Source organism: Colletotrichum fioriniae (assembly GCF_027942845.1).
Source record: "Colletotrichum fioriniae strain IMI 355084 chromosome Unknown scaffold_10, whole genome shotgun sequence".
Lineage (NCBI taxonomy): Eukaryota > Fungi > Ascomycota > Sordariomycetes > Glomerellales > Glomerellaceae > Colletotrichum > Colletotrichum fioriniae.
The window spans coordinates 173,226-199,597 of NW_027076846.1; the positions used below are offsets into that span (position 1 = coordinate 173,226).

The window sequence follows — 26,372 nt, forward strand, 5'->3', positions numbered from 1 at the left end:
GATACACTTTGGCGCAATGGCTTCTTTGTGGCACTCAAGGAGCCCAACTGACTTAACCTTCTGTCAATATCAGCCTAGACATGTCGTCAACGAACACTTCAACTCCCCTGCCGCCTCCGCCCCATATCTTTGGGGCTGCCTTACTCAATCTGCACGTACAGACCACCGCTTCTCGCATCCGATTTCAAGCTTGCCTACCGCCTACCTAAGCTAGTTTCAAACTCGGCCATCATCTCCACCCATCGACCCCTTTGCACGTATATGTCGGTCGCTTCCAAGTTCCCACTGGCACTGCTGCATCAGCCTCCTTGTGTAATGCCATCTGCGTACACGCCCTGACTACGGATAGTGGGCCTTATCACGGCAAGGCGGTCCCGGCGCCCCCCTGCGATCCAGCAAAATAAGGTAGCGCCTCTGGTCCATGTTCAACTACAACGCGTATTCGTCTCATCTACCACCTGTCACCCGCGCTCCGCCTCCTTCCGGTCTTCGATCGGTGGGGGGAATCTCCCGGAACCGTCGTCAGTGTTTCTTCTAACATGATCTGCGTCAAGCCCGACGCTGAAGCCATGTCTGTTGGTCTCCTCTGGCGTAGGCCTCTCTCCGTTTCCAAGGAACGGATGCTCCATCTCTCTGCTGGCCCATCTGTCCCATCTGTCCCATCGCCCAGAGACGATCAAGAACTCGGCGCAAAATTCTGACCGAGACAAGCCTTGGGAAGCTTGGCATACAGAGGTTAACTTACACGAGCCTGTGACAACGGATGGAAACCCGCAACCTTACCGAGACCCCAGAGTCCAAGGTAAGTGGCCCCGTCCCGCAACTCCAGGTCCGCGAATCTGTCTACCTAACCGAGAGTCCTTGAACCTCATCCTTGGGGCAGGCAGTATGCCAAGGCATTGGAGAGACTCAGCCTCAGTGTCAAACCCGACCATGGTGCGGTTCTTCGGACTCCTCACACCACAACCACAACACCCCCTGGCATCTTGCCTGTCATTGTTCTGGAAGCCGTGGCCACCGACCTCGACCTGAGGTAGCAGACGCAGTCCAAAATTCTACGTTCATCGCAAAAATCGTACGATGTTGTTTATGGTGGCTGCCACTCCACGTGTGGCTTTTGGTGATCATCATAAAGCCTATCCGGCTCATCAACCGAGCTCCCTAGCAAGAAACACTTTGAAAATCTTTCGTTGATTTCATGATCATTCTTTATACATCATCTGATGGCTTCCCGCGAAGTCTACAGCATACCTTTCTCGACCTCGTCCTTTCTCTCCTCCCACAGCGTCTTGCCGGTGCATGAACAGACCGTCTTATCATTGTCCCACACGCCGGCACTCCTGGCAATCACGCCGACCAACGTGTCTGGGTCATTTTTCAACGCCCCTGCAGACTCATCTTGTCTCGAGACAACCATGGCATGGCCAATAACTTCCCAGATTTGAAAAGGTTTGTCGAGATAGGCGCTACCTCTGCCATCCTTGCCGACGTTGAAGACGCCCAAGAACCCCTTGGCGGCGGCGATGTCTTCACTGCCTTCCGACCACACAGGGCCCGTCGATGATGCGCCCTCTGCCAGGTTACCATACTCACGGATTGTAGCTCGGTATGAGCCGGGGGCAACGCCTCGTAGCGTCATGTCGATCAGAGTTGTAGTCGGTGAGACCTGCACCATTCTAGCGAGGCCCCTGACCTCTCGGTCTCGCTGCTCATTCAACTTTGGAGATGCATCATCTGCATGGTAAAAAGACTCAAGAATGCTCACAGCCGCGCCTAAGGGATGTGTGGTGAGTCAGCGGTCAGATGAAGTCCGGTGTTACCAGGTGAGCGAGTTTGAACGACGAAGACAACCCAAGAATTCCCCATCTGCCGACACCAGTGCCGGTGTGACAAGACAAGTTGGGTGGTATCAGGAAACAACTTAATGTCCGCCAAGGGGTTACAGGAAATGCGGACAGAAAAGTTGGACTTGAATGACGAGAAAAGCCAAGGAGGGAAAGAAAGAGGCTTCGGTTGACCTACTGTTTGATCCTCCCGAGCCTCGCAGGATGGCGTCCCTCCCCGTGGCTTGGATGGCGTCAACAATTGTTGATGGTGCGGCTGCAAAACGTTGCCAAGAGCGTTAGCGGCAGGTACATACTAGATTCTTTCTTTTTATCAAACGGTAAGGCGTTCGTTTTTATGAGTCTATCCATCCCCCCATGACAGGTTGTAAGGCAGCGAATACAATTCTTGGAGGATCAACAAGATGGCGCCGTCAGACCGGCAAGCTTGAGAAGCCTCAAAGCATCGTGTGGGAGACGCACACACAGCAAAACCCGAATGGGTGTAAGACAGGGAAGGGGGGATGTGGACGGATTGGGTACTTGATTGACAAGATAGATCAACAGAAGAAGGAGAAGCGAAAAGGGAAAAGTAAAGAAAAGAAAGGGAAAAAAAAAGCTTTCAGAGTTTGCGGCAGAAGACGACGTACCTGTGCCCTCGACGGAAAGCAATTGGTCCTCGAGATTGGCCTCGACCTTGGTGATACCCCCCAGCTTGTACAACGAGTCTGAAACGTCCTTGACGCAGCTGTCACATGTCATGGGTACGGCGAAAACGGTCTAGTGTTGGATTTTCAGACGTTTCATTAGCCATTGGATTCAGTTGAGAGCAGTCAACACCCCCATTTTCTTGGTCTTGTAGGTTTTGTACGGAGTACTTGAACAGGTGAAAGGGCAATGGGTGGTAAATGGGCAAATGAGGAAGCCCGTGTATGTGCGTGCGGAAGAGAAATGGACCCCTTCTTCCTCATTCGCAGGTTTACCTCCACCCTGATCGCGTGCGTTCTGACGAGACGGTAGTGACGACGGAGCGAGCGGGAGAGGTGTGAAGGGAACAACAAGACTTCGTCTCCTCGGCCAGGTCCCGTGTCCGTGACGGAGACTTTGGGAAGGGCGGGTGGAACTGACTGGACTTGCCGGGCAAAGCGGGAAGAGAGGACCTGACTGGAGAACAGGTATAGAGAGAAAGAGAGAAACTGTGTTGAACTCACCTGAAAAGGATATGAGACGGTCATGGTGAAGGGTCGTCTGCTTGGCTGCAGCGGGCTTCGTAGCAGAGAGCGGTAGTTGTGGATGAAGTCGGGGAGGCAGTAGAGCATGCTCTGTCCTTGTAGGACCCTTTGTTGTTTGTGCTGTTGTTGAGATGAGAAAAAGTGAGGTCAGGTCGTTAAACTCCGGTAGTTTCCCGTTCCTGAAATAAAAAGAGAGGGATGGAGTTTGTCGTTCTCGGGGGAAAAAAAGAGCCCCAGGGATATGATAGTTTGTTGCGTGCGGGTTTGACTGTGAATCTCTCCCCTGCTTTTACAAAGTCCCAAAGGTCGAGAGTATTGCCAAGTAGTCAAATGTAGATTCAAATGGTGTTCAACTGGCGTTATCAATGGAATGATTTGTGCCGGCATATGCGGGTTTAATATTCATGGCCCATCGTGGAGTAAAGTTGTTTGTGAATATGGGCTTGCTTTGAAATCGTGCTGCCCCTCCTCCCACTCGCGGCCAGCGGACAGCGAGCACGGCGCAATTGGATCGCATCGCCTCATTGCTTTCCGTCGTCTTCTGCCCCGCCAAAGAGCGCTCGGGCCAATTTTTGAAGAGCATCGGCCCCAAAGTCGGCGCTCGGTCTCTGCAGCTGGGAGTAGCTAAACCAGCTGGCGCCATCTGGTGGCTCGAAAGCACTTCCGTCCACCGAGCTGATGGGATCTTATCATTATCATCACGTGAGGGCGCTCCCGGCTCCAAATTTTTGGCAGAAGCTCAGGGTCAGCCTATTGAATGGAGATCGCCAACGACGCCCAAGAACGCGTGACGACGACATCCCTTCCGAGATCCGAAGACGACGCTTCATCACTGGCTTGACCGCTGCCAGAACCTGCCGATTGACCACCTCGGTCCGCGAATACCAAAAAAGAGCGTCAACGTCGGCTGAGGCGGCCAGCCCAGAAAAACACATTTCAAGATGTCGCAAACCATCGGCCTGGTGAGCTTTCCCCTTTCCGAGCCTCCTTAATTGAATACACCTCTCCCTCAATCTCTCCGAACATTATTGCAACGGCCACTTTAGCTAACCCAAATGCCCAATTCCCCAGACGCGCCTCTCCTACTCCCGAGTATGGCACCAAATCTCCGCCTCGGCGCCCCACGAGATCCTCTCGACCCAGCCGGGCGTCACCCCGCCCTCGCTGGGCCGCCTGGCCAGCCGCATCGCCGTATTGCTGATGGGCAAGCACAAGCCGACCTGGGATCCGTCGACGGACTGCGGCGACTACGTCGTCGTGACGGACTGCGCGGCGCTGCACGTGACGGGACGCAAGAAGTGGCAAAAGACGTACTACCGACACAACACCCGTCCGGGATCCCTCCGGCAGGTGACGATGGACGTGCTGATGGAGAAGCACGGCGGCGCCGAGGTGCTGCGCAAGGCGGTGAGCGGCATGTTGCCCAAGAACCGGCTGCGGGAGAAGAGGCTTGCGAGGCTCAAGGCTTTCGAGGGGGAGGCGCATCCGTATAAGCAGAATGTGATCCGTTTTGGGGATGTCCCTGTGGGAAAGACTGGGTGGGAGGAGCAGGTTAAGGCGATTCGGGAGGCCGATTCGCAGAGGATATGAGAGGGGGTTGTTGTCTCTCTTCATGCGGAACAGTGGTTGAAAAGCGGTAGGGGGCAAGGACATGAGCGAGATGTATAGTAAAGCCGTCTTCAGTCGGCGTGTATATTCTGTACGAATACGGGCATTCTCCAAAAAAAAAAAAATCGAAGTCCAATGGCTCTCTGCAGTGTGACAGCTTTTCCAGTCGAGTGTTGGACCTCGGCTGCGGTTGATGTGATTTGGCTATGGGATGAGGAGCCCTACATGCTTGGAGTTAGGCGATCCACCAGAGACTCTTGAGACTTTCGAGAGATATTATACCGTGTTAAGGAGGTGCCGAAAATGTTCCTAGCTGAGCATTGGCACTTGATGAAGTATCGATATAGGCCAGAGGCAGAGGAGGATCAGGAGAAAAGGAGCCAGAGAGGTTAGGAGCGGTATAAGGGAACATACCGCTATCCTTTGTAGACAGGCGTGCTCCGTCGAGGACGATAATAGCAACAATATGAAGACTTGATCCTTCAATATTTTGCTTGCTTTCACGTTGCTTAGGATCTTGGATAGCAGTGGGTGGAATCGCTCCTAAGCTCTGCTGCCGAGAGAGACAAGTATTGCTAGCTTATCCAATGCTTTTGATACATCCATCTGGGGAGCTTACATGCGGTTGTCACTTGTACAAATTATCTCATGATTGCCGCGAAGAGCCAAGTATCTCTCGAATCTCATAATATATGTGAAACCTTGATGGAAACGTTGAGTGCCTTTTACTTTTGCTCAGCTTGAAGAAAAAGAGGGAAACGCTCACCAGCACACCTGTCTCAAATGAAATTGAGGGCCAAGTAACAGTTCGAGTATATGTATCATTTGTGGGACAAATTGTAGAATGGGGACGATCATTGAGAAGCATGACGCCTTCTCGGGAAATCTGTATATGGTATGACGGGTGGCTTTATTAAAGCTCTCCGTCTTGCTCAAGTCCTAGAACACTTATGAGGTCAAATGAGTGTATCACTCAAGTCACAGTGAATTCTCCAAAAGACAATAAAATTTGATGGGTTATCATATTCTTAGTCATTGCTCATTATTACTATAAAAAAAACCCCCGGCCAGGCTTGACCAGGTCATGGACGCCGGTAAATGCAAGTAGCGAATCTCGTTGGATTCTCATAAGAAAGCATCTTCTCTCATCCTCAATCTACAACCCCTCATCTCACCCACTCACCCACTCACTTAAGCTTGCCGCTTACAATTTGGCAGTCTCGGGCTTGCGGGCGACCTCGCACTTGATGAGACCGTTGGGACCAGACTGCGGTGCGTAGACCTCGGCGTCCTTGCCCGTGTTCTTGAGCCCCTTGTGCCAGCTGAGGTCGATCTCAAAGTAGTGCTTGTTGGGCAACGAGTAGGTGGCCGTCAAGGTCTCGGGCACGGCGGCGAGGATCTGCTCGCACATCTTGTACATTGTGTTTTGCACGCTGGCGCTCTCGTCCTCGGCAAAGGTATTCATTGTGATGTCGCGGGCGGCGCGCCACGCTGGGTCGAACTTGGGCACGGCGGCGCGGACGGCGGCCAGGTCCGGGAACTTCCAGGTCCAGGCGGCGTCGACGTCGGTGGAGAGGATGCGGTCCCAGGTCTCGGGGAGGGTGGTGTACTCGTCGCGGACGAAGCCGTGGAAGGCGGAGCCGGTGGACTTGAGGACGGTGAGCTTCTGGATGGCACTGGTGAGGGCGATGCCGTCCTTGCGGGAGATGCGGGCCTCGACGTTGCGGGTCTCCTCGCCGTCGCGGAAAAAGGAGTGCGGGTGCGGCTTGCCATCGACGGTCATGCGGGTCCAGCGGTGCTGGATGATTTTGACGTTGGCGGTGTGGATGTGGGCGTAGGTCTCGAGGAAGTGGGCGCCGAGGATGGAGGCGAAGAGCTCCGGGGGGTTGACGGGGTTCTCCTTCGCCTTGATGTAGGTAGTGTTTTTGATGGAGTCGGTGGCGACGACGACGCTGTTGTCGGCGACTGTGTACGAGGTCTCGATGTCGCCCTCGAGCAGGCAGCAGACGGTCATCTCGGTGACGGTCTGGACGTTGCCGTTCTTCTCGACCTTGTAGACGCGGACGTTGTCCTTGCCGTAGCGGGCGGAGGCGAGGTAGGCGGCCATTGTGAAAGTGGTGTGTGGATTTGAGAGGTTTGAGAATGGGAAAGTGAACAAAACGTAGGGCGTTTGGGGTATCACAAATGAGATTACTGGTATCGCAAAGACGAGATAGGCTGAGATGTCGTTGTGAGATGAAGATCGAGGATGAGAGCAAGGTGCCAAGTGAACCAAAGCTCAAGAGAGACTGCAAGCAAGCACTGATAAGGAAGTGGTTGTTGGTTGATGATGATGATGATGATGATGATGATGATGATGATGATGATGAGACAGAGGACAAGATCAAGGTCACAAGAGAAAAGGTCAGAGGGGGGACGATAGGCTTTATATCAACATCCAAGAGAAGAAAACGGTTGAGGTTCTCACTCTCAGATTAGCTTCGTTGGACGTCACCCACCACAGACAAGAGCCGGGCCGGAGATACACCAGCAAGCAGCACAGATAGCATAGTCGCGTCTTGAACCGGCACGCAATGTTTGCGCTGTGCAAGTGTGGAAGCTTCTGCTTGTACATACCGGTAGGTGCTAGGATGTACGTACTTACTGTGTAAGGGTGGCCCCGTGGGTCGGGGGTGCCAGTGGGAAGGGTCAGCAAAGAGCGGCCCAATGGCCTGGCCGAACTGACCCGATCGCTTGATAGGGTCCGGCTGCCGTGGGGTAGAATGGTCTTATTGGAGCTGGGTGGACACCCCGGAGCCCGCCGATGCCCTTTGGACGCTGGGCAGGCAAGTCGCCGCATGCAGCCGCTGTCTCCCTACGGCTGTCTGCGCCAGGGCGGGACCGACAACAGTCGCTCTGGGCCGTACCTATTTGCTAAGGTACCTCAGCTCCATGAAGCAAACGCCTCTAGCCTCTAGGGCTTTGGAAAAAAAAAGAAAAAACACAGAAAAAGACGAGAGGCGGCAAGTTCTGCTGTGACAAGCTACCGTAGGCGGTAGTCGATTTTGCACTTCTTTTTCAAGGGTCCGTCTCTACGGGACCAATGAAGACTCGACGAGATCAAAGGATCTTACAGAGCCGCAGACGCTCTTCATGTACCTTAGCTGTTGGGTCGAGTGGCCGGCTCCGCGTAAGGGTAGATATTTCATACAATGGTGAAGAATGTACATGAACGCTTCGCAACCAACATGGGAACTCCAAGAAACCCACACATCATGCGAGCTGGTTCTCTCAAAGTCCATCGCTGTGCCGCCGCTCTCCGACCTGATGTGAGGTCGAGGTGAAGTGAGATGAGGTGAGGTGAGGTGAGGTTTGGCCAAGGACGGGCGCGCGAAGGAACCGGGGGCCCCGCCATTTCGGGACTGTGGATATTAGACCGAAAGGCCGAAGATGCAAATCCCGTAGTGAGTAACTGATTTTGACAGAATCATTTCTGTCCATTATGTTTTGCTGTGAGGATGACGAAGCTCTTTGGTAGTCGTTCCCTCGATCCTCGGCGTTGGTCCCTATCTCCCGTCACGAGTGCTCGCAAGCCGCAAATCTGTCTGACACGGATAGAGGTGGATGTCTCCGAGGCATCGAATGACTGCGGATGGGGGAGCCGGCCGCGTTTCAGCATTGGTAGTGGCAGTTGATGCTGTGGCACAAGCAGCTTCAGACGGCAAGGGATTTCCTCGGGACCGTGGGTAGGATGGTCCATGATGAGCATTCATGGACACCTATTTTTTTCTCTCTCTCTATATGCAATACTCATGAGGCACGGAGATGGGAGATGGGCTAGCCCTGGGGGGTTGAATGGTCTTTTCAGGTTCGTTCAAGTAGAAGCTGTTCATCGATCGAAGCCATCGTCGACAGCTACCTGCCCATGAAGTAGACCCTCGGGTGAGGTTACGCATACCATCCCGAGGGGCAGATTGACGGGAATCATAAGGTTGCCTCAGCTATCGTGGCCTGACTTAGGCGATCGTTCTTATAAGCTGTTGGAGGCCGATGGTCGTTGATCGTTGAGCGTCCAAGTTGGACTCAGTGGTGCCAAGACATGCACCTGTATCCGTACAGATAATGGGGTCAAGGTTTCGTACCTTATCTGGGGCTTATCGAGAACATAACTTCTCATCCAGGTCGATGTACCCCTTCAGCAGACGTAACGCTAGAAGGTAGCTAGAAATAGAGACTGGTGCAGCTGATGGCAACGTTCCCATTGGCTTCTCGGGCAGTCCTCTTACCGTCTGAGCCAAGCACAGCGAGGCATGGCGCCCTATCTGAGTAAGTATCCGTACTCGATACCTTCCACTGTCACCAAAGGGGAGAGAGGCATGGTCCAAGCTTTCGGTGAGGGGTGAAGCGACAAGGAAGCGGGGCTGCTAATGGAAGGCTGCTTCCTTTCCTTGTTACGGCGCATGCAGCAGGAGCCCAGCAGCAGCAGAAGGAGCCGAAGGAGAAAGAGCGCGCTCAGGAGGAAAGTAAGATTCCATCATAAGGTAAGCACTTTCCAGGCCCACAGAGATACATGCTTGAAGATAAGATAGACAGACACAGCCTGAGATAGGTACCTTACCTTATGTTGTACGTGTGATCTCAAGGTAATTAAATTCAGCATGAAAGTTGGATGATGAATGAGGTAAAAATGGACTTGGCTGAGTGCGTGCATGGACGAGGTCCGACTCCAATAATCTGAACCAGAACAATGGGCTTGGGGCTGCCAAATCCGTACACTCCTGAGGTGGAAAGTACTTTCAACAACTCCAGCCGACCTACCGTGCCTGCCTATTCCTTCCAACCTTGACAATCCCCAAGCCATACCTCAAGATTTCTCACCTTTCTTCACCTCACTTGACCTCACTTAACCTCACCGTAGGGCGAGCCAGATACTTTCGGAGGTAAACTGACGCAGACACTGCCCACCCTGTCCTTGGAGTCAAAGGTGCACTGTGAGCTTGAACGGAACCTCGCAACTTCGCGGCAGCTGTGACCGTGATACTGCACCATCTTGAGAAACCACCCCTGAACACCACTCACCTCAGACACTAGTATCAGTGCCTTTTGCGGTCCACGAGTGACATTGGCAGCAACCACAACGCTACAGGCTGCGCGCGCGATCATACCTTACTCGACTCTTAACACCGCTAAACCACGCCCGCGGCAGCAACCCGTGCGCATCCAGGTCCACCCACTTCTGAAGCTGTGAGGGCCAGGCTCAGTTGGTATCCGGCGACTGACTACGCACTACGCAGTACCTATCTTAAGGTACTTTACTGTCAACTGTGGGCCGTGAACGAGCACTCGGCTGGAACGCCGCAGCACCACGCAACAATCGAGACAACGACAACGGCAGCAGCTGCTTCCACCAGAAGTCATCTATCGCGAACAACCCAAAGGCACAGATATCTCGTCCGACCTCAAGCGACACCATCATCGGGAACATATACCACGGCCGGAACCTGCGAAATATCCCTACGATCAACCCTTTCTGATGCGCCAATCGCTTATCCTCAGCATTAAACTCCCATCGCATCTCCACTCGGACTGACGTCCTGCCCTGCTCTTGGCGTGGCTTCGCGGGTGGCCGACCAACTTCGCCCATCTGCGCGCCCAACAGCCTGCGACTTGAACATTCACCCGATCAACCCTGCTACTCCGTACCTCTCGCGCCATATTTCGACCGCCTGCAATTTGAAGAATTGCCCGAACCTCGATTCGAAACTCGTTACCCACCTACCGCGACAGAGCCTCAAGCGATCGACGACAGTCCTTTACTCCACGCGGACGAACCCCGACCACGACTACCAAACCCCTGATACCCCGATAACGAATTTCTATAAACAAAGCAACATTGAAATAACAGTCGCCCGAATGCAAGAACCTCCGGAGAAGCCCCGTAGCAAGGTGGTAACATAGAGAGGCATCGCCAAGATGCTGAGCGCCTCCGGACAGTCTCAAAAGGCACTGTCGCCTCAACAGTCGGCATCGAGCGCCAATACCCTCAATCCACGTCCGAGTTTCGAGCGCATAGAGAGCACCGGCGGCCTCCAGCCGCCATCCGCCTCCGTCAATGGATCGAGAAGTCTGGGCGCCTCGGGCGTCAGCTTCGGACCCCGAGGCTCTTCCCTCAACCCCTCCATCGCCCCTGGGAGCTTTAGTTCTGAGCTACGCAGCCAGATGATGCCATCTCGCTCTGGCTCCCGAGGCGATATCTACAGCATCGATAAGGTCGACGAGGAAGATCCCGCCACGGCTGCAGAACAGACCCTGGCTATTCTCAAGGAACAGCTGAATCGAGAGATGAAGATCAAGGACGGAAGTGAGAACATGCTGGAAGCCTTGAACGCCAAAAAGGCAAAACAAACCAAGGAACAGAGGGCCAAGGTCGAAGCGGAGCTGAATGCGTCCAACCAGCGCATCAAGAATCTACGGCAGAAGATTACAGACGCTTCGAGATTCAAGGCGACTCCTACCACACCTACAAGACAAAGGACAAACGAGCCACTGTTCTCTTCTGCCAACAATGGCATGCGCTCACCTCCTAGCGCCTCTCGCAGTGGCGCTGGTTCAGACAACGAAGAGACGGCCGAGCAGTCACCAACCTTCCTCCTGGCTGAGCTGCTACAAGCCCTTGAACAGGAGGGCATGCCGCCAGAGTACTATGTCAGTCGAGGAAACAGTCTAGTTGATCTGTTCAGGCGGCATCCAACTCTCAAGTATGACCTGGTATGGTCGGTATTCGGTCTTCGCATGCAAGTCATGCTCCTCAGTGAGGCCAGAGAAGTAGTGGCAGCAGGTTACCGAATGATTCGCTATGCCATCTCAGATGTGTCTTCTTTAAAGAAGATCCGCAGTCTGAATACTGACATCATTGTTGTGACGTGAGTCTGGCCATGTTTGTACGTTTGGCAAGACTGCGAGCCACAGCTAACAAACTGTAGATCTTTGATCAAGGACCGAAAAGCAGACCTGGAGCGTGAACAGGCCTTGAAGTTCGTCCGGGCCTTTCTGGACGTCAAGGATGGAGTCAAAGAGCTTTCACGTGCTGTTGTGAGGACTATAGCTGCTGTTGCAGAGCAGGCTGAAGATCGTCTACGCTCCATCTGCCTGGAAACGCTTGCTGAAGTCATGCTTCGTGACCCAGCTCTGGCAGTCGCCTCTGGCGGCCTCTCACCACTCTCAGAAGCTTTGATTGAAGGAACATATAAATCGCCCGAATCTCTCACGGCGTCTTACATGCAGATCTTGGATAACCCACAGAAGAGAATCTACTTGCGCTCCGGTTATGATCTGGAGGTTCTCTTCACGGCTTTCACAGATATCATCCTCGCAAATGAGAGCTTACTGAAGCAGAACGCCAAGGCGATCACCAAGATCCTGAAGAGCTGGCCTGGGTTGATGATGCTGACTATGCATGACTCTCGAGCCATCAAGTCACTGCTCACTAGCATGGTGCTTCCACAAGCAACCATCCGAGAGACAGTCATCGATCTCATTTACCTTCTTCTCCGGATCAAGTCGCCTTCATGGGCTTCTTCCTTCCTAGCTGGTCGTCGCCTAACGACATATGGAAGGGTAGCAAGCCTCAAAGCAGTTCCAAATCAGACGCCCTCAGCCAATGCTCTGCCCGTGGAAGACGATAGTGGGGAGCAAAACTTTATGGATCACTACACTGCCCTGCTTCTAGCCACATTTGTCAAGGCTGGTCTACTGGAAAACTTGCTTCAAGTGGCCAAAACCAGTGATCCTCAGCTGTCCAGAAAGACGTGTCTTCTGATTGGTGAGGTGCTGAAGCTGGCAAGCAGGCTCCTCCCCGCGACATGGAGCAATGAGTTACCTCTGCTTCCGGAACTATTCGCTGCGGCGACTCAGTTCAAAGACGACAACAGATTCGTTGCCTCGGGCATAGTTTATCAGATTAGCTCGGTGAGCAAGACGTTGTATAGGAGCACGCCGTCTATCGCGACTGCTGGAACTCTGCCCTCCAGCGACAACCTCGCAGACATGCACCGTAAAAGCAACGCCGGGATTGTGGTTCAAGAGGGTGCAATCCGGCAGCTTTTGGTGGAGTCTAATGTCCTGAACAGCTCCAACTACTTGAAGTGGAACTGGGATGTCATCTCGCGAATCATCGAAGGGCCGCTTCAAGATGGAAAGCGACTAGACGAGGTCAACAGGGTGTCCAAGTTTATGAACAGGATCATGAGCTTCTACCGGCCTTTTAAGCACAGGTTTTCGGATCTAACAAGCAACAAGAATTCTCAAAAGTATGTCCGGGTTGGATGTACGTTGATGCACACTCTGCTTCAGTCAAATGAGGGCTTTCAGTACTTGCAAGATCATAAGATGTTACGGCAGATAGCTGAGTGCCTCGCACAATGTGATCCGGTAAGCAGAAAACATATCATTGGCGGCTTCATCAAGATACTAACAAACAATGCAGAGCAGCGGATTGACATCCACGGATCCAATGTTCTCTCCTGGTCGCCTGCAAAGCACACTTTGCGCAGGATACTTTCCCATGCTTGGAGTCCTAAGTGGTGATCCCAGGGGCTTGGAGCTTCTACAACGCTGGAGAATGTTCAACATGATGTATCACATTCTCGGGCACAAACAGCGCCCTGACTTGATTAAACTGCTTCTATCAAACTTTGACTACAGCATCCCGGGACACCCACGAGTGCTTATAGAACAGGCGCTTACGTCTGGGACGAGGGAGATTCGCATCACGGCGACGAACGCGCTGCGAAAGTACGCCACTCGACCTTTCGATGCATCCCAGCCCTCTCACGGCAAGATCGACTGGAAGTGGGCCATCGAGAAGCTGTGCGACCAACTATACGACCCCGAGGTAGAGGTCTGCCGAACCGCGGTTAAGATCCTCGAGAAGGCATGCAATAAGAAGGCATATCTGGAGTATGTCGTCCAGTGTCGTCCGACAATGGACCACTTGGGAGAGATCGGCGCTCCTCTTCTATTGCGGTTCCTGTCCTCGTCCATTGGCTATCACTACCTCGACGGCGTTGACTATATCAGCAACGAGATGGATGATTGGTTCCTCGGTCGAAACGACTCATATGTCGGTGTGATTGAGACCAGCCTGGCCAAGGCATTCCTAGAGAATCCAGAAGAGCACCAGAACCGTATGAACATGGTCGAGGAAGCTCAAGCAGATGTCGAGCCAGAAAATCACATTCCACCGCACTTTTATCGGGAGCTTGCACGCACCCAAGAGGGATGCAAGTTACTGAGCGACAAGGGACACTTTGCCGAGTTTGCCAGCACGATCAAAGAGTACGGCATGCAGTCGGAAGATCCCGAGCTCATGCTAAAGGTCAAGGCCTCCATGTGGGCTGTCGGCAACGTGGGATCCATGGAACTCGGTGCCCCTTTTATCGAATCATGCGATGTTATTGAAGACATTGTCAAGATTGCTGAAGAACACGAGGTGATGAGTCTGAGAGGTACCGCCTTCTTCGTCTTGGGACTAGTCTCTCGATCCGCCCACGGTCTTGAGATCCTGTCAGAATGTGGATGGGATGCAAATCTGTCACCACGAGGAGAGTCGATGGGATTCTGCATCCCCAACAACCTGTCCAAATTTTTCTCGTTCAAACCCTGGAAGCACGCTATTGCCTCCAAGATTGCGTTGCCAGATACGCAAAAAACCTTTTTAACCCCGCCACCCCCAACTGAAGCGCGTCCGCCTCTGGAGAAGGAAGAGCTGCCGGCTTTCACTAACGAAGAGGCCATCAACCAACGAATCCTGGATCTCGTTGTCGACCTCGGCAACATGGTTCTGTACAAGCGAGCGATGGGTGAACTGATGCAGATCAGGCAGCACAAGGTCGCGGGCTTTAGATGCCCCAAAATGTTCAAGCGCGTCATGACGATGCTTGAATACAATCACTACCGCCTGCCTATCAGACGAATGGTTCTCGAGATGTTTGACAAAAACGTTCTCAGAAGGATTGTCTTTGACGAAGACAGCGATAGTGGATCCGACGACGAAGATGTTGACCAAGATGAGGAAAACGCATCCTCGGGGGACGAAAACCGAACAGAGAGACAGCGAAGTATCTCAGACCCGTCGGAGCTAGAGAAGGAGACGGAGCCCCTGCCAAAGGCGGAGCGATCCGACAGCATGAGCTCATTTGATACAGACAGCTCGGCTGACTCGACGGAGACAGCGTAAGGTTGTGTGATCCGTTGCGCACAACTGTTCATTCACTGTCAAGAGACTGCTTGGCATTTGAAACGGAAAGTTATCAGTGGATTCCAAGAGGCATCATGATGAGGCGTTTTGTTTGTTGGCTTTTCTTGTACTATAACTCGGGACTTTGGGGGAGTGGATAAAGTCTCCAGCTGAGGTTTTGGCCGGCAAAGGGACCTAGAGAAGCTACTGATTGATCTTCAAGAGCGAGCAAGGACAGGATGGAGTTGGTGGCCATCTGCGTATCGATTCCCAAATGGTGTAGGTAGGGAGGGTGTCGACACAAATAGGCAAATCAAAAGTGGCTTGTTTTTCTCATCTCCCGCTCAGATCACTCTTCCCTTTTTTTCTTTTTCTTTTTTTTTTTTGCCAGTATTGAGCCTCGAGCGAGGGTTATGCGTACAAAAATGGCAGCCTTGGCGATGTCTTTTACGTGATGCGTGACTTACCCACCAGTAAGGCGCGGTCACAGTAAGGCGTGGGAGCACGAGGAAGAGTTTGCAAGTCGAACGTTTTATTGAGGTGAGCAAAAACTAAAGGGTGCCCCGCCCCCACTTGAGTGACATCTTCGACCCGCGACCGATCCGTCGTCAGCCGTGCCTACCCCCGTCCTCCGATGATGTCCGATCCGTCTACACGGAAAGAAGCTCCGGAGAGTTGATTGCTACTTTTACATATCAAGACTCTTTCTTGCCCAACACAAATAGGAAACCGGCGACATTCCTCTCAAACTAGTCCCTTGCGTTCCTACATTGACCATCATGGTTCAGGGACGAGTTCTCGTCATTGCCGGCTCAGACTGCTCCGGCGGAGCGTGAGTACACACATTTCTCATCTCCAGACTGCAACAAGATCTAGTAAATCAATTCCAGAGACAGTTTGCTGACGCCGGGAAATCCAAAGAGGCCTCGAGGCAGACCAAAAAGTCATCGCGGCGCATGGCTGCTATGCCATGACGGCCACCACGGCGCTGACGGCGCAGGACACGACTGGAGTGCACGACATTCACCATGTTCCGCAGGAGTTTCTACTCAAGCAGATTGATGCCTGTATTGGCGACATTGGTGTGGATGTTGTCAAGACTGGTGAGATTGGCGTCACTTTAGAATGTTCTTGGCCGATGGGTTTTAAGCAGCTAACTCGAAACCAGGCATGCTGGCCTCGCCTGCTACGATTGAGACGGTTGTTGAAGCTCTCAAGAGGTGCAAGGTCCCCAAGGTTGTCGTGGACCCGGTATGAATGTTGTTTCCCGCTTCGGACAGAATTCAGAGTTTCTCACAAACTGCTACAGGTCATGATCGCGACTAGCGGCGCGGAGCTGCTCCCCCGCGAGGCCGTCGCCGCGTTGTTGGAGGGCCTGCTGAAGCTCACCACCGTCCTCACGCCAAACATTCCCGAGGCGAAGCTCATCCTCGAGGACTCGGGGCACGCGTCGGTCGAGATCGAGAGCGTCGGGGACCTCGAGGCGATGGCCAGGTCGGTCCAGGCGCTAGGGCCCGAGTGGGTGCTCGTCAAGGGCGGACACGCGCCGCTCAAGGCGGACTTGACTGTGGCCAAGAGCGATGAGGACAAGGCTGTTGTTGTGGATGTGCTGTATGGGCATGGCGAGTTTTGGCATGTCGAGAGCCCGTATCAGAGTTCGACGAATACGCATGGGACTGGCTGTTCTTTGGCTTGTGAGTTGAGAGATTCGGTGCGTGGTTGAGTGTAATGGAGGCTGATTTGTGTCGCAGCTGCTATTGCGTCTAATTTGGCAAAAGGTCTCGGTGTGCCGGAAGCTGTCAAGTCGGCTTGTCGATACATTGAGGCTGGGATCAAGACTGCTCCTGGTTACGGAAAGGGACATGGTCCGCTGAACCACTTTCACTCTATCCAGACGCTACCTTTTGCGCCGTAAGTTTCCTCTAAACCACCCGTACAGGCAACGAGTTGACTTAAGTCAATAGGGGGCGCTTCATCGAGTACATGCTTGAGAGGCCGGATGTCAAGAATGTTTGGAAGACGTTTGTGTACCACCCTTTTGTCATGGCCATGGGAGACGGGACGCTGCCCATGGAGTCGTTCAAGCAGTATCTCATCCAGGACTACCTCTATCTTGTACGTGTGCTACGGTCGCCGACGGAAATTCTTGGTTGCTCATTGTCTATCCTAGGTTCACTTCGCCAGAGCTAATGCGCTGGCTTCTTACAAGGCGAAGAGCATAGCAGACATCTCAGCTGTACGTGTTGCCAGTGATTCTGGAAGGGTTGCTTATTGACTCACCAAGGGTGCCACAATCGTCAACCACATAAGTCGTGAGATGAGCCTGCACATCGACTATTGCAAGGGCTTTGGCATCACGGTGCCTGAAATTGAGGCCACAGAGGAACATCAAGGCAAGTCTATCTTGTGGATGTTGGTCCCCCTGGGAGCAGACATGACAACGGGACTGACAAAGGACCGTACACACAGCATGCACGGCGTACACGCGCTACGTCCTCGACGTGGGCGTCAGCGAGGACTGGATCGCGCTGCAGATGGCCCTCGCGCCGTGCCTGCTCGGATACGGCGCCGTGGCGAAGCAGCTCCACGGCGACGTCAAGACGAAGCGCGAGGAGAACACGTACTGGAAGTGGATCGAGAACTACGTCGCTGACGACTATGTCGGGGCGGTGAGGACCGGCTCAGGTTTGTGGAGATGTTTATTTTCCTCTTTTGGCTGTTATGGTTGACTGGGTCATTTTGTTTTTGCTGACTGACGAGGGGTAAATTACAGAGTTGATTGAGAGACATGCCGCCTTGCAGAGCCCGTCGAGTATAGAGCGGTTGATCAAGATCTTTATTCACGGCACAAAGGTTGGTTTGGATGTTTGTTGGGCGGGGTGAAGCTTGGGCTAACTGTGTTCTGTGTTTTAGATGGAGATTGGTTTCTGGGAAATGTTTCCCTACCGGTGAGTTTCGGCGAGGAATGTTCACTGGTAAGCTGGTCATGGCATTCTGTCGGTGAAAATCATTGTACGTCAGACGGTAAAGGCTCTGCATATGGAGTGAGGGCCTTTCAACAAAAGACGATAGATGGAGGACGGGCCTTAAAATGGAAACGGGTGTAGCGAGATGGAGGCAAGGATGGTGGCCCCTACCTCGCATGGCTGCCATCTTGATACTCAAACAGCCTCATAGATTGTAGACGAAGTTTCTGCTCCTACCTTGCATAGAATATTTCCTTCCTCACCTTACCTCAAGTATAAATTAGCTAGATGTTAGAACGGGCAAGAGAGAAAGCCAAGCATTACTAGTCGGGCTGAATAGAAGCTTCCAATGTCGTCTGATGCAGCTTGCCGTGTTTCCTTCCTTCCTTTGACTTCCCGCCGTAGGTGCGCATGCCGTCCCAATTGGTACTGATGCCAAACAAGCAGCAGTCAAAGGGTTCCCTTGCACTGGCTGTGCTGAGGCTCACCCGAGGCCAAACGATTTCCAATCATTCAAAACCAGGTCTCCGCAATTCGCATGCAAAAGTCTGAAAAAAGCTGGAGACCCCCGGTCCAAACCGAAGTACCATAGTAACCAAACCAGCAAGGTAAGAGAGAGGCAGAAAAAAAAACAGAAAAAAAAAAGAGTCAAGAACCTTGCTGCAGCAGTGTGCAGTGTGCAGATTTGGCAGAGGTGCCTTATCGCGAGTCAGATCCACCATCTTATCCAGCTGATAAAGGCAGTAACAGGCCCACGTGCATCCGGTACGTACCTTTTTCGCCTTAGCAGGGTCCTTCTGGTAGCGGTCGCCGAAAAGTTTTGGGCAGGCAAAGAAAAAAAAATTCACCCCGGGACCGCCTTCCCTCGCGCTCCCCAAAACCTCTGACCCTCCTACTCTTTTCTTCCCCCTTCTTTCATCTGCATCCCTCTCTTCCTCCATCTCACAATCCTCCATCCCCCTCCCCCCAACGCATCAGTTCTCTTTTCGGTTCGCTCCAGAAAAAGAGTTCACTTCGCGTCTTCTTTCTCTCTTCCCACGGTCTTTCTTGCCCAATATTTGGCATCGCTCAAGCAAGCGAAAACCATTCACGACAATAAACACTTCGCGCGCTCTTCGCAACTAGCAAATATGTCCTACGGCGGCGGATACGGCGGTGGTGGTCGCGGCGGTGGCGGCTACGGAGGAGGTGGCTACGGCGGTGGTCGTGATCGTCAGGACAGAGGTGGTCGCGATGGCGGCTACGGCGGTGGTGGCTATTCCAACGGGTAAGCATCTCTTTGACTCTATTCTCAAACACGTCGGTCGGGTTCACGAGGCGGCTGTTGCCTTGGCGCGGCACCGCTCCCAGTGCCACGATGCTTGTTCCGAACCTGGAGCGCGGTGTCTTCACACGACACCAATGCAGACCTCAGCATTTTCAATCTTTTGATTTTGTCGTCAACATTTTCGCTAACTGGTCAGTGACAGCAACGGATACGGTGGTGGTGGCGGCTACGGCGGCGGTGGTGGTTTCGGCGGTGGCGGTGACCGCATGAACAACCTTGGCGCTGGTCTTCGCACACAAGAATGGGGTCAGTTGATTCACGACAGTATACACAAGAAACGCGTTTGCTAACTTAGTTGCACAGATCTTTCCACGATGCCCAAGTTTGAGAAGTCTTTCTACAAGGAGCACGAGGAGGTCGCCAACCGCAGCCCAGAGGATGTCGAGTCCTTCCGTCGCAAGCACCAGATTGCCATTGCTGGCAGCGATGTCCCCAAGCCCGTCGAGACCTTCGACGAGGCTGGTTTCCCCAGATATGTCATGGATGAGGTCAAGGCTCAGGGCTTCCCCGCTCCTACTGCCATTCAGTCCCAGGGTTGGCCTATGGCTCTCTCCGGTCGCGATGTCGTCGGTATTGCCGAGACTGGTTCCGGAAAGACGCTTACCTACTGCCTTCCCGCCATCGTCCACATCAACGCCCAGCCTCTGTTGGCCCCCGGCGATGGCCCCATTGTCCTGATCCTCGCCCCTACCCGTGAGCTCGCGGTCCAGATTCAGCAGGAGATTTCCAAGTTCGGCAAGTCTTCCCGCATCCGCAACACCTGCGTTTACGGTGGTGTTCCCAAGGGCCCCCAGATCCGCGATCTCTCCCGCGGTGTCGAGGTCTGCATTGCCACCCCCGGACGTCTCATCGACATGCTCGAGGCCGGCAAGACCAACCTGCGTCGCGTCACCTACCTTGTTCTTGACGAGGCTGATCGCATGTTGGACATGGGTTTCGAGCCCCAAATTCGCAAGATTATTGGCCAGATTCGCCCTGACCGTCAGACTCTCATGTGGTCCGCCACTTGGCCCAAGGAGGTTCGCGCTCTTGCGTCCGACTTCCTTTCCGACTTCATCCAGGTCAACATCGGTTCCATGGACCTGGCTGCCAACCACCGCATTACCCAGATTGTTGAGGTTGTCAACGAGAGCGAGAAGCGTGACCGCATGATCAAGCACCTCGAGAAGATGATGGACAACAAGGAGAACAAGGTTCTCATCTTCGTCGGCACCAAGCGTGTCGCTGACGAGATCACCCGTTTCCTTCGCCAGGACGGATGGCCCGCGCTGTGTATGTTGTCCCATTCTTTTCCTCATCCTCTGCACCCTGGCTAACATTTTCGCAGCCATCCACGGTGACAAGCAGCAGAACGAGCGTGACTGGGTCCTCGACCAGTTCAAGACTGCCAAGTCTCCCATCATGGTCGCGACCGACGTCGCTTCGCGTGGTATTGGTGAGTATCATTCCCCCCCAACCTACATGGCAACTTCCAGCAGCCTTGTGCTGTACTTTACTCTTATGTCTAGGGGCTCTCTTACTTGCGCACTCTTGCCTGATGCATTCGTGTTTCCTTGGTTCTCTCTGCTCCTGTGTGGAGTCTTGGTCTGGTGTGCAGCCGTTGGCTCGCTATGCTCGCTGTTCCACTCTTGTGCCTCCCATTTGCTTATGGTACAAGCGTGGATGTGGCATTCCTTGATTCGCTCAAGCTGTCCCCAAGATTCCCCAAGCCCGAGGACCCGGTACATTGAACTTTCCAGGATGGCATTTGACGCATATGGACTGCCCTGTCTTCGACGGAGTGAAAACAGCCTGATATATTTATCAAACAAACGTGGTTCCCGGCTGGAACGTTGCTATACAAACCGTGAGGCGTCTGCTAACCCCTTGCTCAAGATGTTCGCAATATTACTCACGTGCTGAACTACGACTACCCCAACAACTCGGAGGACTACATCCACCGTATTGGTCGTACCGGTCGTGCTGGTGCCAAGGGTACCGCCGTTACCTTCTTCACCACTGACAGTCAGTTTTTCCTCTTACCTTTCCTTTTTGATCAAAGCGCTAACTTTCTTGCAGACTCCAAGCAGGCTCGTGACCTTGTCAACGTCCTCAGAGAGGCCAAGCAGGAGATTGATCCCCGTCTCGCTGAGATGACCCGCTACGGTGGCGGCGGCGGTGGTGGTCGCTACGGCGGCTGGGGCCGTGGCCGTGGTGGTGGCCGTGGCGGCGGTGGCGGTAGTACGTGTTTTCCCTTCTCCCAAAGTCTAGTGGCCTAATCGCTGACCGGACTTTCTTTACAGACAACGCTAACAACGCTCCTCTAGGAGGCGCTCGTCGTTGGTAAGAACCTTGCCAACCGGACCATACCAAAGGCGAGGTGACTCATCATGCGGCGGCAACTTGCGCAATTCTCATGCAAAATCGGCGTTCACGTAGACGGGGGTTTTAGACTCGAGGTACCCGGGACACGTATCTGTGTCTCCTTCAGTCTGGTATTCCTCCACGGCTGTTTTCATTTTCCTTGAGTGTTTTTCTTTTATTCGCCCATAACGGTTTGGGGCTTGTGTGCGATATCTCTTCAGGCATGGTCAAACGTGGATCAGGTTGAACAAAAAGTTAAGACGGAACGGAGACGACACGATGATTGGTGTCGCGGACTGCAATAGAGATCCTCGTGGGGTCCCAGTCACTTTTGATGCTCTTCCATGAGCAAGAATGGATGGCTCAAGTCGAAAGCTCGACAGGTCGTAAAGGCATTAGATAACTGTGTATATCAGACATGGCCCTGTCGAGGGCGGCTTACTGCTCAAGTAGTAATAGGAAGATCATCTCATGAAAAGACAAGTTGAACATACCCATGCCTTCTACTGGACGTCGTGCGTGCGTGATAGCCTTTCCATTTTGCTCTTTTTTGTTCTTCTCCCATGACGCTAAAGCATAAGTTCCCGCATCACTGCAAGCCGAGTCCTGGAGGTTGGGCCGCCTCATTGGTACCAAACCACCGATCCCATTCTCTCTAAGTGTTCGACCCAAACTCTTGGGGTTGGTTGGTACACTTGACCTCCTCTACACCGTCGTCATTATGGGAAATAGTCCGCCATCCAAAGACTCGACATAACGCGCCTGTGAAACTTGTTTGGAAGGGGATGATGGAAGCGGTAATTTGACCAGAAGGGAGCGCCGGGAACCGGGGTTCAAATGTATTGTGATAGATACCAAAAGAAGTTTATGATTGTCTCGTCAGTCTGCTTGAACGTACCGCCCCGATCGTGTTATGTATGCTTCTAACGTGTTCACACTCTCCGGGCTTTACTCCCCTTGGATGATGGAAGTCTCATCGGCAGTGTGTTTTTTAGCCCTGCTAAGGCGCTGTCCACCACTGCAAAATCTCTCTACGTCCTCCTCCTCCCCCCCTTCCCCCAACTCATCCAGGCGCCTTTTCTTTTGTGTGTAACGGTTGTTCTGTTTAATTCTATGGGGAGTGTTGTATATAAGCTGGAGGGCCTCAGTCTGATTAAAATGAGGAGGAGGAGGAGGAGGAGGAGGAGGAGGAGGAGGAAGAGAGTCATGGAGGGTTTCTGACATTTTGGATCCTTTTTGACTCGTTCGTTCAACTTCATATTCTTATGGAAATGGGGGGTGGAAATCGTATCTTGGTCGCAATACAAGTTCTTTACCTAAATACCGTCCTCCTCGAAACCTTGGATTTACATCCGTGGATTTTAAACCTCAAGATGCGTGAAAAGTTCATTTGTTACTCATATTACATGACTGTTTTGATGTCTCTCACCTTGTACTGACTGACATAAGTCCCGATCAAGCGGAAAACCAAGGCGAATGAGCCGGGGATGGGACAGAGGCCGTTGCATACGTGAATTGCAGGTTGTGTGTGTGTAAGAGAGAGAGAGAGAGAGAGAGAGAGAGAGCGTGTGTGTGTGTGCGTGTGACATGGAAGGGCAGCTAAACCATTCAAAGTCATAAGGGCAACAGGGTCTCTTACAAGTGGCTTGAACACGAGACTCTTGTCGGCATTCAATGTCTTTACAGACAAAGGGCTTACATCCCCATGTTCAACCACGTCAGATTCCATTTCACGATCCAGAGTGAAGACATCATGTAGCAAAAGGGATGATTCCTAGCTGGACATACAGTCATACAAAGTACGGCTTATCAAAATTACCAAGCCATGAGTGTCATATCACCCATAATCCTCCTCCTCACGCGCCAGCCTATACCACAGACGCAGACCTAAGCCATCCTCATAATCCTTGCACAAGCCAGAGTCGGAAAAGGAAGATGATTAAAAGTCAAACAATGCCAGGCCCCAAACGATCGATGCTCAATGCCCCCCCGAAATAAGAAAAGCCAAGAAGAAGCCAACACCTGAGAACACCCCGCTGAATGATGCCGAATGACGATGCCCATCCATACTTTGATTCCCATACTCAAAAGTCAACATGCATCATGCTCGAGTTACGAGACTTTGGTCGAACCATATCAATGATTGAGGTTCTTCGAGATGAGAAACGCCAAGGCCTCACGCCCACAGGCCGAACCGGAGACAGAAGCGGGTTACCAAGGGTAGCTGTGCCAATGGTGCTCGTATCGGTGGTGCTTGCGCCCATGGCGCTGATTCCCTTGGTGCCGTTGCTGCTGCTGGCACATGACTGTGAGTGCCGACGACGCTTCTCCTTTGCTTCCAACCAGCGCCTGACCCCGGAACCCTAATCCCATGAGACAAGGTCTTTCTGCTTTCCGCTCTCATCCAGTTCAACAACCACAGCAGCGAACTCGCCACGTTCATCTTCAGCTTCAAGGTCGTCCATCTCAAGCTCGACCTCTTCGCCGTCCTCTAGCATGGTCTTACCCTTTCTGAGGTAGTCGCTCCTGATATCCCAGCCAAACTTCCAAACCCACGTCTCGAGTTCAGAGAAGGCCTGACCGACGGCAGCCTGCTCAGGAGTGGCAAGCGAATTGAGACCGAGGAGCACTTCGTTGAGTCGTCGCTTGTAGACAATGAGGGCCATGCGTAGGTCACGGGCATACGAAGGACCGTAGTCGAGAACAGACCCATCGAGGTAGCGTTCGTTATAGACAAGCTGAGCCGTGATAGTCTGCAAGAGCGAGCGGGCCAGCTCTGGGCGCTTGAGAGGCAGTGTGTAGCTCTTCAAGATGATGGAGACCAGCATGTGCCACCACTGCTGGATACACGCCTCGTTGCCAAGATGCATACCGACAATGAAGGCAAACTGGAGCTCACCGACAACGGCATCGTCGGTGACACCGCTGGAAAGCAAGTGAGCAGTCGCATCAACTGCCTGCTCAGTACGTTGAGCGCCGACACTTTCTGCATCGTATGTTTTGGCGCCCTGGCTAAAGGTAAAGTTCAACTCTGTGCTCGCGACAACACTGGGCATTCTCTTTTCAAGCTCGAGCTCAGCGGGAAGCATAAGCGCCCCCCTCACGCGGTCCGAGGTATGCACAGCCCAGTCACTGGCCTGGCGGGCGGTAATTCTGCTCAAGAGAGGCGCGGTGATGGCGTTGGTCAGCTGCTGCCAAATGTTGGTGTTTCTTGCGAACTCGGGTTCGGGACTGGAAGAACCGGATGTAGCCGATTTGACGGTGGCATTGAGAGCGCGGATCTGGTAGGGAGCCAACTTGGGGTAGATGTCTTGGATATTATCCTTTTGGAAACGGGCTTCGACCTGGCTGGCGGGCTCGCCGATGACCTCGTTGAACTTGTCCCACTGCATAACGTGGATCTTTTCGACGGCCGTGCTGATGATCCAAAAACCGGAGCGCGTAGTGCTGGCCTCCGTCTCCGAGACCCAGAAGAAGTGCGGACCGAGAGGAATGTCTCTGACGCCGACAAACTCGCGGGCGGTGAAGGAGATAGAATCGTAGCCTACGGTGAAGTGAGCAGGCAAGTCCATGACGAGGACAACATCTCCTCCTCCAAGTTGGTGCTCATGCTGAGGAGAGGCCTGCTGGTTCGCGCTGGCGGCGACATCGAGAAACTCGATGGGTGCCAGAGGCGGGGGCTCATCGTCGTCGGGGACGGTGTTGGGGTCCATGGTGACTTGTTGCGACAGGGAGGAGTCGACAGGCTGGTGTACGTGCAAAGAGCCGAGAGGATGGGCGCCGGTGACGCGGATGGATTTGCAGGATGGAGCTCTAGTGGAGACGGAAGAGTCGGACTTTGGCAGGCCCGAGTTTTTGAAAAGGGCGGGCCGGAGAGGGGCGTCGATGGAGGCGCCGGCGGTCATTTTTTTGCAGATGGTGGGAGTGGTCCCCACTACCGTCCGAACCTGGATTAAGAATCGTCGGATAGGTCGAGGCGCGGAGAGAATGCGGCCTAATTCTGATGGGTATTCAGCGAATGGTATGACTGGATGGTTGTTACGAAAACGACGTGTTGCTGACGATTCTCGAGCAAGAGCAAGGCGTCGTTAAAAAAAAATTTAAAATTTGCCCTGCGAGGAAATTTTATATTTGTTCTGACGATGGAATGGAGCACGGAAGAAGAGTAGGCGGTAAAAAAGACGAGGGAAGAACGAGTGACGATAAAGCAGGTCGAGGCTGCCTGAAATGGCCGTTGGGGAAACCCAGCCTATGAAAACACACTTTCTGGAGGAAAGTAGGTATCCGTAGTTAGACGTCGAAGGGGTTGGAAAAACAAGGTGCAGGTGAGCAAAGTCGAGCAGGTCGTCTGTAGCAGTTCAAGGACAAGGAGGTGAGGTAAGATAAGTTTGAGGTTGTTCCAGCCAAAAAAAACGCGACGGAGGGCACGCGGGGCAGCAAAGCAAGCCCTGACGCGTCCGGATTGCGAGACTTGGGAGGAACAAAAAGAAGTCCCAAGAGTAATGGAAAGAAACAGAAAGATCGAGGAATGCGACCCTGCCGAGGCAGCAACCAAGATTTATCAACTTCTGGTGCGGCCTACCTTGGTCCTTACTCCTTCCCTCCCATGCTTATCCATCTTGATCTCCCCCTTCCTTCCCCCTCCATCTCACCCGGGGATTCCTTCCCTCAGACAGCGATGAGGTAGACAGCAAATGTCCAACAACCACAGACGGGTCTGGACCTTCCCCTCATCTAGCTTCGTTTCCGTTCGAGACAATGCGGCAACCCGGCGAAAAACAAAAGGAAGGAAGGGGCGAGAGGGTGTTGGGTAGCCTGTAGGCGATACTTTAGCTACTCGTACGCTGCTGCCGTATG

At 53.1% G+C, this 26,372-nt stretch overlaps 7 protein-coding genes across 7 annotated transcripts; 4 read left to right on the forward strand and 3 right to left on the reverse strand.

Annotated features, from left to right (window-relative positions):
* Positions 1-1,240: 1,240 nt before the first annotated feature.
* Positions 1,241-3,142, reverse strand: CCS1 (copper chaperone; the record flags this gene model as incomplete). The annotated part of the gene is made up of 4 exons (XM_065758231.1): positions 1,241-1,773; positions 2,023-2,100; positions 2,474-2,603; positions 3,035-3,142. 4 exons carry the CDS (start codon positions 3,140-3,142, stop codon positions 1,241-1,243), a joined length of 849 nt encoding a protein of 282 aa, XP_065612986.1.
* Positions 3,143-3,996: 854 nt separating this feature from the next.
* MRPL23 (mitochondrial 54S ribosomal protein uL13m) lies at positions 3,997-4,645 on the forward strand (the record flags this gene model as incomplete). Its single annotated transcript, XM_053193836.2, has 2 exons — positions 3,997-4,017; positions 4,127-4,645. The coding sequence occupies 2 exons, from the start codon at positions 3,997-3,999 to the stop codon at positions 4,643-4,645; spliced, it is 540 nt and encodes a 179-aa protein (XP_053048781.2).
* Positions 4,646-5,867: 1,222 nt separating this feature from the next.
* Positions 5,868-6,770, reverse strand: N0V96_008104 (uncharacterized protein; the record flags this gene model as incomplete). The annotated part of the gene is made up of 1 exon (XM_053193835.2): positions 5,868-6,770. One exon carries the CDS (start codon positions 6,768-6,770, stop codon positions 5,868-5,870), a length of 903 nt encoding a protein of 300 aa, XP_053048780.2.
* Positions 6,771-10,615: 3,845 nt separating this feature from the next.
* On the forward strand, positions 10,616-14,879 carry N0V96_008105 (uncharacterized protein; the record flags this gene model as incomplete). The annotated part of the gene is made up of 3 exons (XM_053193834.2): positions 10,616-11,565; positions 11,626-13,072; positions 13,128-14,879. 3 exons carry the CDS (start codon positions 10,616-10,618, stop codon positions 14,877-14,879), a joined length of 4,149 nt encoding a protein of 1,382 aa, XP_053048779.2.
* Positions 14,880-15,658: 779 nt separating this feature from the next.
* On the forward strand, positions 15,659-17,831 carry THI20 (trifunctional hydroxymethylpyrimidine kinase/phosphomethylpyrimidine kinase/thiaminase; the record flags this gene model as incomplete). Its single annotated transcript, XM_065758232.1, has 11 exons — positions 15,659-15,711; positions 15,801-15,982; positions 16,048-16,130; positions 16,189-16,573; positions 16,631-16,790; positions 16,844-16,994; positions 17,050-17,115; positions 17,164-17,272; positions 17,349-17,564; positions 17,653-17,732; positions 17,793-17,831. The coding sequence occupies 11 exons, from the start codon at positions 15,659-15,661 to the stop codon at positions 17,829-17,831; spliced, it is 1,524 nt and encodes a 507-aa protein (XP_065612987.1).
* Positions 17,832-18,975: 1,144 nt separating this feature from the next.
* Positions 18,976-21,498, forward strand: DBP2 (ATP-dependent RNA helicase dbp2; the record flags this gene model as incomplete). The annotated part of the gene is made up of 7 exons (XM_065758233.1): positions 18,976-19,112; positions 19,315-19,418; positions 19,476-20,444; positions 20,500-20,607; positions 21,048-21,176; positions 21,231-21,392; positions 21,455-21,498. 7 exons carry the CDS (start codon positions 18,976-18,978, stop codon positions 21,496-21,498), a joined length of 1,653 nt encoding a protein of 550 aa, XP_065612988.1.
* Positions 21,499-23,878: 2,380 nt separating this feature from the next.
* N0V96_008108 (uncharacterized protein) lies at positions 23,879-25,420 on the reverse strand (the record flags this gene model as incomplete). The annotated part of the gene is made up of 1 exon (XM_053193831.1): positions 23,879-25,420. The coding sequence occupies one exon, from the start codon at positions 25,418-25,420 to the stop codon at positions 23,879-23,881; it is 1,542 nt and encodes a 513-aa protein (XP_053048776.1).
* Between the last annotated feature and the right edge of the window lie 952 nt (positions 25,421-26,372).